Source organism: Gopherus evgoodei, chromosome 1 (assembly GCF_007399415.2).
Source record: "Gopherus evgoodei ecotype Sinaloan lineage chromosome 1, rGopEvg1_v1.p, whole genome shotgun sequence".
Lineage (NCBI taxonomy): Eukaryota > Metazoa > Chordata > Testudines > Testudinidae > Gopherus > Gopherus evgoodei.
In genome coordinates, this window is record NC_044322.1 from 60,242,379 (window position 1) to 60,254,641 (window position 12,263).

A 12,263-nucleotide genomic window follows, 5' to 3' on the forward strand; every position below is an offset into this window, starting at 1 on the left:
CTTTCAGGTGACCTTGTAAACAAAAAGCAGGCAGCATTATCTGCTGCAAATGTAACCAAACTTGTTTTTCTGAGTGATTGGCTGAACGAGAAGCAGGACTGAGTGGACTTGTAGGCTCTGAAGTTTTACATTGTTTTGTTTTTGAATGCAGTTACATTTTGGCCATAATTCTACATTTGTAAGTTCAACTTTCATGATAAAGAGATTGCACTACAGTATTTGTGTTAGGTGAACTAACTATTACTAACTACTGTTGTTTTTGTTCTTTAAAGTCAAATATTTGTAATAAAAATAAATATAAAGTGAGCACTGTACACTTTATATTCTGTGTTGTAATTGAAATCAATATATTTGAAAATGTAGAAAATATCCAAAATTCTTTACATAAATGGTATTCTATTATTATTTAACAGAGCGATTGTGATTAATATTTTTAATCATTTGACAATCCTAGTTGAAATGCACTCTTTTGATGATTGTTACTCACAGGATATGACAGCTCGAGATTTGGTGCAGCAAAGGTATACTCTTCCAAATGGAGATACTGCTTGGAGACCATCTCCACTTGTTACTGCTGCCTTGGATGGGAAGCTTGTTATTCTTGATGGTATTCATCGTGTCAACTCTGGCACCCTAGCTGTACTACAAAGGTTGGTATGGGACCCCCGTTAAGCTGAGTGCTTGAGACTTGTTTATTCAGGGCATTCATGCTCAGAAACTGTGTCCTGTTTGCAAATACACAGCTGTGAAACTCCAGGTATATTGTAAAATTGCAGTCAAGATGTTGGATTTTTATAGAATACATTATGTTGGGATAATGATACAGGGATACAGCTATTGAGAGCAGAAGCAAGCCCTAAGTGTGTTATGTAAACTTTTATTAATATTGCTAATTGCAGCTGTTTGTTCATGCTGTACTTCTAACTAAATTGTAAAAAGTATTTGTTTCTATCCTGGTCAAAACTATGAGGCCTAAACATTAATAAGTAAACATATATTAAGTAGTAAAGACATTATAAATAGTATTTGAAAATGCATTCTGCTTCTAAATGACTGATTAATTATACTCACTCTGAAAAATGCTTTCTTGGAATTACTTAGTAAATTGATTAAAGGAATCTGGAAAAAGGGGTAAACAGTGAGGTGGCAAAATTTGCAATGATACAAAATTACTCAAGGCAGTTAAATCCAAATCTGAGTGATAGAGTTACAAAGGGATCTCACTAAACTGGGTGACTGAATGACGAAATGACAGATGAAATTCAGTGTCACTAAATGCAAAGTAATACACATTGGAAAATATAATCCCAGTTATACAAACAAAATAATGAGTCTAACTTGGCTGTTGCCACTCAGGTAAGAGATCTTGGAGTCATCGTGGAGAATTCTCTGAAAACATCTGCTCAGTGTGCACTGGCAGTCAAAAAAGCAAACAGAATGTTAGGAAACATTAGGAAAGGGATAGATAAGTCAGAACATATTATAATGCCTCTATGTATCTCCATCGTACACCCACACCTTGAATACAGTATGCAGTTCTGGTCACCCCATCTCAAAAAAGATATAGTAGAATTGAAAAAGGTGCAGAGAAGGGCAACGAAAATGTTTAGGGGGATAGAACAGCTTCCATACTAGGACATATTAAAAAGACTTGGACTATTCAGCTTAGAAAAGAGATGATTGGGGGAGCATATGATAGAAGTCTATAAAATCATGAATGGTATGGAGAAAGTGAGTAGGAAAGTGTTTTCCCCTTCACATAATACATGAGCTAGGGATCACCCAATGGAAATTAATGGGCAACAAGTTTAAAACAAACAAAAGGAAGTATTTCTTCATCCAACACACAGTCAACCTATGGAACTCACTGCCAAGGGATGTTGTGAAGACCAAAAGTATAACTTGGTTAAAAAAGGAATTGGATTAATTCATGGAGGATAGGTCCATCAGTGGCTATTAGCCAAGATAGTCAGGGATACAACTCCACGCTCTGGGTTTCCCTAAACCTGTGCCAGAAACATCTGACACTAGCCACTGTCAGAGACAAGATACTGAGCTATATAGATCATTAGTCTGACCCAGTATGGCCATTCTTATGTTCTTCTGAATTAAAAACAAAAATCCTGCACATAATAACATAAACTGTATTAATAGTTAATAATTACTACTCATATAAGGCCAGATTTTGACACTTGTGTTCATGTTGAATAGTAATACCCTTCTCCATGAGTGATCATGTTAGTGGGGCCACTTGTGAAGGAAAGTAAGGAGGTATCAGAATCTGCACGGAGCCCAAAGCTGCTGTAGGAATGAAAATTTTCTTTTTACTTGGAACAAGTAAAAATATCACTTTTGAATATACATATCTTCAGTTCTTTTTGGTTTGCACCTCATAAAATCTTATCACGTTTTAAGTTTTATTCTAAATAATACTTTCATCATTGTGCTTAACTATTTGATACAAACATATGACAGCATTTGTAGTGCATAAACTAGAAAATGCAGTTAACATCTGAACTTTCTGAAAACCTAATAATCTCTTCTGATCTTCAGTTTTTTATTAGATACCAAGGTGATGCTTTCATTAAACATAGCTAGCCCATTTTATTTTCAAACTGTATTTGTACTCTAATATGTAATTAGGAAGATGGCAGTTCCAAATTACTATTGGACAAACCCTGTTAGTTTCACTATAATTTGATAAATATTAAAAGTGTTTCCTTTGCTTTCTGTTTCTCTTAATTTTTTCTTTGAAGTGATCTGAAAAAGAAAAACCATAGGTTTGTGCTCTTTTTTGCTTTTTTATGATTTGTTGTACAAAGACCTGAATAGTTTTTCTCTTTCTCTTTTCACACCTCCAAAAATATTCTGCTTGTTTTGTTTTTTTGTAGAAATACAGGATTGCCAAGTCTTGTCTTCCCTTTTTTTTTTTGTTGATGCACTTCATGGATGACTCAGAAATGTTATAGGGAGTTATTAGATATATAGATATTAGAAGGTGGGTGCGGTAGTATCTTTTATTGAACAGAATTCTGTTAGTGAGAGACACAAGCTTTTGAATCACAGAGAGCTCTTCTTCGGGTCTTTCTGGCTCAAAAAGCTGGGCTCTCTCATCAACAGAAGTTGGTCCAATAAAAGATATTACCTCACCCACCTTGTCTCTCTAATATCCTGGGGCTGACATGGCTACAACTACACTGCAAATAGGAGCAAAGAGTCCTGTATTCACCCACGAAAGCTCATGCTCCAATACATCTGTTAGTCTATAAGGTACCACAGGACTCTTTGCTGCTTTTACAGATCCAGACTAACACGGCTACCCCTCTGATACTTGACTGCAATAGGGAGATTTGTTGGCGCATTGCTAATGGGGAAGTGGTGTTGAATCATTAACAAAAAGAGCTTTTCACCCAAGTTTTGTAGTTACGCAGCTGTTAGCAAAACCAACAGTCTAATAAAAATAATTTCCTCTCTTTCAGCTAGGTTTCACTTCCCTGGTACCTGTGCTATCATACTCCCTGTTAGTTCTTCATTCATCCAAAAAGTGTTTGAAGTAGACAAGTCCTGAAGTTCTGATATAAAAACTTAAGCAGAACCTCATCTATAAGAATAAACAGACTTGCAAAGACCTTTCATGCTGCCTTCACACATTACAAAAAAAGCAGGACAAGGTAGTGCAGGGCCAGACATAAGTCCATTTTTTTCTCTTGTGCATTTTGTTCACCTCTGATTCTTTTGATTTTCACTAACAGAATATATATCAGTTAAGATGACTCCTAAAATGTATTGCTTCTAGGAGCAAAATAGGAGTACAGCACTGTGCACCAGTTGGACAAAAATATTCTGAATTTCATGCCATACACAGTGAGAGTATAATAGAAAGTCTTCAAGTATGGTCTGCAGTGGTTTGTTTATTTCTGAAAAAAAAATCTGTCATAAATGGTGTTATGTACTGTACTTACAGAAAATATGTTAAGTTCTTTCTTGAGCTTGCCATTTAACTGACATTTTTCTCATCACAAGGTCCTTCACTGAAAGCTATAGGTCTCAACTTTTGTAAATAACTCAGGCATTGAAATTAAGGCTTCTTGGATGAATTCCTCATTAAAGTAACATGGGTTGAGATAACTGTAAAAACTAAGGCAATTAAATACTAGATTTTTGTTCTCTTTTGAATTCCCTAATAGGCTAATCCATGACAGAGAACTGACTCTTTATGATGGCACCAGATTACTAAGAGAAGATAGGTATCAGAGTTTAAAAGATGAACTGCAGCTCTCCGATAGGGAACTACAACAGAGGTAATTTGTTAGACATGAACATGGTATGCAAAGTAATTTGTGTGTGATTCAGGTTGTAAAGAGTCTTCTATTTTATTGCTTGATGTTACCAAAGTTTCTTGCAAGATGCTTCCTTTTTAAATCAGTAATAGAATCTGGTTTTAATACGGCTATCCTCAGTACTTTTTGTGTTAGCATGAGAAGAAAAATCTTGAAAGAGAATCTTAGAGCAGAAACATTACAATATCCTAGCTGAGAGAGATTAAAGAAATAATATAAATACATAAAAGTTTAGACACATAGGGTATGTCTACACAGAAAAGAAAAATCTGCAGCTGGCCCATGCCAGCCAACTCTGGCTCACGGAGCTCAGGCTGCAGCGCTGTATTATTGCTGTGCAGACTTCCAAGCTTAGGTTGGAGCCCTAGAGTCTAGGACCATGTGGGGTAGGAAGGTCCAGAGTTTGGGTCCAGCCCAAGCCCAAAAGTCTACACAGCAGTGAAACAGCCCCGCTGTCTGAGCACTGTGAGCCCAAGTTGGCTGGCATGGGCCAGGTGCAGGTTATTCTTTGCTGTGTAGACATACCCACAGATGCACTGCATTGTTTTGAAGCATTTTATTAAGAGACATTGAGAGTTAAACAAAAAAAAAGTTGAATATTATAATTATTTCTTTCAGTAGATTAGCTAGAAAGCTGGTATGTAATTTAGAATTAACATGAGGCAGGAAATACTAAGGATGGGTTGGGGCCTGTTATGCTTATTCTTCTTGCTTTTTCACTGCCAGTTGTCTGCTAGAAATATTCTCTCTGTTGAAATATTTCAAGTCCTTTGATGGCCAGACAGATACACAGTCATTGTACTGACTGATTTCAGTTAATGGCCAGGATTCTATTTTATGTTATTCAAAGCAAATATACTCTAATATGTAATACTATCTTTCATAAATTCTGAAGAGATGAAACTGTTATTCTTAGATGACACTGCAGTTTAAATAATGTGGGTTTTATACCTATTATATTGTGATAAATAACAATTTATTGTTTTACAGCAACTGAGAGCAATAGCTGATTTTTACAGTATACAAGGCATTATGTCTTGCCTGTAATTAGAATAGAGTCTTGTATGTAGCAGGAAAATACACATTAGGAATTTTATGTCAACTATCTGATGGGTACAATTGCATGGGTATTTTGTATAATATAATATTTGGATTCTGAAGTAAAATACAAAAAAATCTTCTGTTCTTCTCTATATTTCCTTATAACTTTTACCTCAATAATAAGGTGACTCTTGGTAGTAAATAAATAAGAGGTGAAATAAAACACCTCTTCTGCACCAGGAAAAGCAAGTAGATCCTACTTTTCTTGGTTGTCCAGTGAGACCCTGTACTATATGAATGTTAAAACTGAATTCCTATTTTTAATAAAACCTGATTGATCAGTTGATATAAGACATGGGAGACAGACTCCAACCAGCGATCCAAAACTTCTGCAAAAATTTTCAAATCCAAATTAATTAGGGAGGTTGGATGATATGGGGCAAATTCCTTAGGGTTTTTTCCTTTTTAAGAATGAAAAGAAAAGGCATGTTTAGTGGAATTGTAGAAGGTATCCTCTTCGAAAGAAGCAAGAGACATTTGAACAAATCTTTTAAGTGATCTTTTCATCTGTAAAAGGATTAATAGTAAAGTAAACATGATGGGAAAGGTTATACCTGCTTTCTTTTAGTTACTTTAATTAACTATTAACATATTTTTGAAATCTGAGCACCTATTCAATAATAAGAACACAGATGCCCACCTAGAGTAAATCTGTAGTATTTTAAATACTGTATAACCCAACACTTAATAAAAAATTTCCAAAGCTGATAAGATGATTTTTCTGACGGAATAACGACTGCTTTATTTTAACATTACTTTATTTTATTTATTTTTGGAGGGGAGATTACACAGGCTGTGTTATGACGCAGAGAAATTACATGTGTTACTGAGAGTCAAACATTTTAAATTAAGAAGCGGGGTAGAACTTGAGGGATTGAGTGGAGTGGTGGCATGTTATTTGTTTAGGTTACAAAAATCAAATGAGATAATATTACAGTGACTTCTGATTTTGCAGGCTAAAAATCATAGTTTTATTCTTGAATTAAAATTTTTGGAGGATGTATGTTAAAGTTGATAACTTCTCTAAGAGCTAATAAAATTTTTTTCTGACAGAAGATCTTACACATGCCATCAGTTACATTTTCGCTTGATGTTCCACCACGTTACTACTTCCATCGTCTGCACTAAATTTTTTTAAACTAGGGTTAGGTGCCGCGTGGGTGGATGAGATGACTCTGTCAGACATGACAAGAGCTCAAGAAGCTGATTTGCGGTTATGGGGATGGAGGATATTCATTGGCCAGTTGAAGGCCTTTTATCTATGAGCTAGCTAGCCTCCTGCATTGAAAATTGTTTCCACTGGCCTTCTCTTTAGCCAGTTGTGCGGTGTTATTACTAAACAGTCCAGATACAATGGCAGCCAATCACATGGAGAAATTTTATTTTGTAGATTATGGATAATGGGGGAAGAAATCTATGCTGGTGATGAGGAAGGGACTTAAAAAAACTCTCTACATATAGAGAAATTGTTGCTGCACAGTTTTAGCTATTAATAGAATTGTATGATTCACTATGTTGAACTAGTTCTGAGTGAAGAAATGCAATCACTTAAAATTGATTCAGAATGTAGATGCAGGCTTTCTGTGTAGAATTTTCCTACATAATCATTTGCTGAGGCAGATATTGTGAAGGTGGCATTCCATAACTATAAATACAGTTGGAAGACATAGGGCAAAGCACTAGTTTCTCTATGAAATAGTATTTTAACCTGTTTGGATGGTTTTGTTTGTTTTGTTTTTAGACTTTTCCACATACTAAACATATTTAGTATAGTAAACAGAAAGGCAACTATTAGAGAAAAATATAGACATGTTTATATAATCAGATTTGCTTCAGAAGCTGAAAGAAGCCGATTATAATGCATGGATGGGTATTCTTAACACCCTAAAGGCAGTGAATTAGTGTCCATGTGACTAGGCTAAAAGAGAGCACATACAGCATATGAGACAAATATAAGCAATGTGGCAGAAGATGAATTTTGTAGACAATAGAAGCTCCAATATTGTTAAATTTTAACTGAATATATTCACCACCCTTTAGTTCTGAGTTGGTTATTTTCACTTATTTTTGTTTGTTCAGTTTTAGTGTATTTGAACATATATACTAAAGCAGTCAGTTAATTAAAAAAACCCAGTAATCCAAGCCAGTGTGTTATACATTGCAGAAAAGTTAAAAAGGAAACAGATGCTTGATAATTTTTTATTCTGGCAGGGATAAGTGATGGAATATTTGAAAAGATTCAACATAGTTTTTCCCTTTAATTTAAATATATATCCTCTATTTTAAGCTCCTTTAAAGTATAGTTGTATAGTTAAATTTGTGTTGTCAAAACATGAACTACAGAATTATTTCATAAGCAAACACCTAATCTTCTGACACACAATTATATTTTCATGTGGCGATACTCTTTTGTAAATGATCACCACTCATACATTCGTTCTCATTGTTTGCAGTATTAAAAGATGGTTTGTGAAACTGTAGAAGAAGAAAAAACAAATAAATGAAATAAATGAAAAATTTATATGAGGCAGCAAGGGAATGCTATTTGTGGGACTGCTATTGCACTGGTGGGACTGCATTCTTTGCTCAACCTTCGGTGAGGTTATTTTCTGTAAGGACTTACCTACACTTACGGGGGGATCAACAATCAATGCATTGGCAGTTGATTTACTGGGTCTAGTGAAGACTCCTGTACTCCACTGGATCAAGAACAGTAGGGGGAGTTGACGGGAGACACTCTCCCGTTGACATCTCGTAGTGTGGACCCTGCAGTAAGTAGGTTTAAGCGATGTCGATTTGAGTTACGCTATTCACGTTACTCAAATTATGTAGCTTAGACTGAATTTCCTCTGTAGTGTAGACAAGGCCTAAGATTCTTCTTACTCTTTGGTGGAGAGAAATAGGGTCTCCTGATCTCCCCTACTTGTCTGACCTACAGATTGAACAGGCAAGAGGAAAGAATGAAAATGTCTGGTACTCAACATTAATAAAGTATTACCAATCACGCCAGTAAGTTTTATTCTAGGTTTTAGTGTGTTAGGCTTTGGGGTTACTTACATGGCTTCTGTCTGCAGAGTGATCAAATATGGCATACACTTAATGAATATAGCTCCACAAAGAAACAGTGGCTATGATGGTTTAGAAAAGGGATCGGCAACCTTTGGCATGTGGCTTGCCAGGGTAAGCACCCTGGCATGCCGGGCCGGTTTGTTTACCTGCTGCGTCTGCAGGTTAGATTGATTGCGGCTCCCATTGGCTGTGGTTCACCATCCCAGGCCAATGGGGGCTGCGGGAAGTGGCACGGGCCGAAGGATGTGCTGACCGCTGCTTCCTGCTGCCTCCATTGGCCTGGAGCAGCAAACTGTGGCCAGTGTGAGCCATGATCAGCCGAACCTGCGGACACGGCAGGTAAAAAAACTGTCCTGACCCGCCAGAGTGCTTGCCCTGGCAAGCCGTGTGCCAAAGGTTACCAAGCCCTGGTTTAAAACCTGATCCTGCAAGGTACTGAACAGCCTCATCTCCAGTTGATGTTGGATGTAGGATTCTCTCCAGCTTGCAGGATTAAGCCCTTTTTAAAATAATAATTAAATATTTCGCTTTACATTTTTAAGAGATTGAACAAACATGAATCCAAACAACACCCTTGAGAAGCAGTTGAATATTGTTCCCATTTACAAACTGAGAAACTGAAAGAGATGTTCCACCAGGCCACAGAGCAAATTATGAAGAGGAGAATATATAAGTAAAGTGCTCAGTAGATTAGTTAATGAGAACAAAAAGATAAATGCATTTGTAAATAGCTTTCCAAAGTGCAGTACTTTTAATGTTAGAAAGCTTTCTTAAACGAATAGCTGGTTTATTAAAAGTTCCTTTGCCAGGGAAATTTTCTATTTGTAAGTTATTAAAATATGCAATTTAAAAATTCAAAGATTTTCTTTGAATACTATTGCTGATAGCCGATTCAGAAATAATGGATTAAATCCTCAGATGTACTCTTTATCCCTGAGAGGGATGGGGGGCAATGTGTGTGCTGTTTGTGTCTCCTCACTCTTGATCTTTGGCTCATCTCAGGGCTTGTTTCTCAGAACAGCTCAAAACTGTGCCAAACTGGCTATACCCATAAGGGGGATTGCCATAGTGCACTGTGCTCTGGCCGTTATCCATGTCATCCACTCCCTGCCACATGTTAGAATGCCCCCAGCTGCACTGGGGGAATCCTCAGATGAGGAAATCTGACTGAGTTATGAATCCTTTATGAGACAGAAGCATTGTGAAGGGACCAGAGCCAGGGCCAGGAGTGAGCTCAATGTATGTTTAATATTTTTATTACTAATGAAAAGAAGAGGTTAATTGAAAATTAAACTTGCCATCTCCTATCTTCAAAACAGATTCTCTTATAAGAAGTTTGGTCACTGTTCCCTGACCTTTTCTGTGCTTAGAGATAATGAAATACCCATTGGTTCCTATTTCACATGATGCTTTCAGATGTTTCTTTCTATTTTTATTAACCAGGGTTTAACTTCTAGGCTTATGACTTCAGGCTGAGAGTAACCGATGCCACCCACTTTGTTTACTTTGATTTGGAAGTCTCATACAGCACAGCATATTCAGTGAACAGTTTTTCAAGGGTGTTCACTGTGTATGCTGTGCTGTATCAGAATCCTTGTTGTATATACCAGATCTGCCTGCCAAGCTATCTTGGTAGTCCATCGATCCGATGATGACAAATCTGTGCAGATCATCTATTGTTGGTCTCTTGGTGTGCCCTCTGATGACTGTACAAGCCAGTTCTAGAGGTGCACATTTTGCTGCAGATGGTGCATGGGAAGTTCGCGGTCAGTGGATTGTGCGCTGCTGATGCTCTGTGACGTTGTTCGCGTGCCTCTTGTAGACGCCGGCAGTGGTCTTCCTCAAAGGCGATGCAAGTATTTCTAACTGTTGCACACCACTGTGTTCTGTCGCTGGCGGCGTCCTCAAGGTCCCTAAGTTTGATACTGCTGTACTGCAGATTGGCTTTGATGGTGTCCTTGTAACGTTTCCATGGACGACCTATATGCCGGATGCCCTGGGAGAGCTCACCATACAGAAGCTGGCGGGGGATTCTGTTGGCATCCATGCAACTGACATGACTGGTCCAACGTAGCTGTGACTTCATGATCATCATTTTGATGCTTGTCATCTGGGCTCTCTTGAGGACCTTGAGATTGGGCACTTTGTCTTGCCAGCAGATCTTCATGATGTTACGGAGGCAGCGCATGTGGAATTCTTCAAGCTGCTTGATGTGACACCTATATAGTGTCCATATTTCGCACCCGTACAAAAGAGATGAGAGAATAACAGCTCTGTACACAAGCAGTTTTGTTGACATCTGGATGTTGTGGTGGTTTAAAACTTTGACACGCAGACAGCCAAGTGCCTGGCTTGCTTTGGATATTCGAGCGTTGATCTCATTATCCAGCGATCCATCACTGGATATGACACTACCCAGGTATTTAAAGTTCTCCACTACTTTAAGATGATTGCTGTCAATGCAGATACTCGGGACAGAAGCATTTGATCCAGGTGCAGGTTGATGAAGAACTTCTGTCTTTCCGAGCCTGATAGTTAGTCCAAAGAGTTGCGAGGCCTCAGCAAACTTGTTGACAATGTGCTGAAGATCATTTTCAGTGTGAGTGATGAGGGCACATTCGTCGGCAAAGAGTGCCTCAAGAAGGAGTTTCTGCACTGTCTTGCATTCAGGTGATGGAGGTAAAAAAGTGAACCATCGTGCCGGCATTTCAGATATATACCTCGGTCCAGATCTTTCATTGCATGGTTAAGAATGCATGCAAAGAACAGGTTAAATAGGACAGGAGTGAGAACACATCCTTGTTTCATGCCATTGGTGACGTTGAAGGGGGCTGATGTGGCTCCATCAGACAATACTTCACCTGTCATGCTGTCATGAAAAAGGCATATAATCTGGACAAATTTTCTTGGGCAGCGAAGTCGTGTTAGAATGGTGTAAAGGGCTTCCCTGTTGATGGTATCAAACCCCTTTGTCAGATCTATGAAGACAGCATACAGATGCATATTCTGTTCAATGCACTTCTCTTGTATTTGTCTGACAGCAAACACTATGTCAACTGTGCTCCGGCCAGGTCGGAAACCACATTGACTTTCAGTTAGATTTGCCTTGGAAGTATTAGCTATTAGGTGGTTCAAGATGATGCAGGAGATGATCTTCCCACCAACGGAGAGGAGGAATATGCCTCTATAGTTTTCACGTTCTGCTTTTCTGCCTTTGTTCTTGAAAAGAAAGACAATAGTAGTGTCGCAGAGGTCCTGTGGTATGTTTTCATCCTCCCAGATGCTGGTGATCACGCTGTGGAACGCTACTAGTGCTGCTGGACTTGCTGCTTTATATATCTCTGCTGGTATCCCATCTTTTCCAGGAGCTTTTCCTGAACTGATCTGGCTAACAGCTTTCTTAATCTCATCTATAGTGGGCAGAAAGTCAAGATCTGTCAGAGCAGGTTGTTGTGGAATTTCACTGAGGACATTATTCACGGTTAATGGTCTATTGAGAAGGTTGCTAAAGTGTTCTCGCCATCTTTCGTTGATGCCGCCTTTATCTTTAATCAGCGTTGTGTTGTCTGATGAGAGCAGCGGGGAGGTCCTTGGTTTAGAAGGTCTGTAGACAGTCTTAATAGCACTGAAGAACATCTTTGAGTTGTGAGTCTCAGCATAGTGCTCAATTTTTTCGGCTTTGCTCTCCCACCAGTTGTATCTGACGGAGGTCTTTCTGTGTTTTGCTCTGAAGGTACTTGAAATGGTCCCGTT

General features: G+C 38.1%; 1 protein-coding gene across 1 annotated transcript in view; it reads left to right on the forward strand.

Moving 5' to 3' along the window:
* VWA8 (von Willebrand factor A domain containing 8) overlaps positions 1–12,263 on the forward strand; it is a 285,192-nt gene that overhangs the window by 97,804 nt on the left and 175,125 nt on the right. The window contains 2 exon segments of the mRNA XM_030565861.1: positions 490–650; positions 4,188–4,301. Of these exon segments, the coding sequence (XP_030421721.1) occupies positions 490–650; positions 4,188–4,301 (275 nt within the window).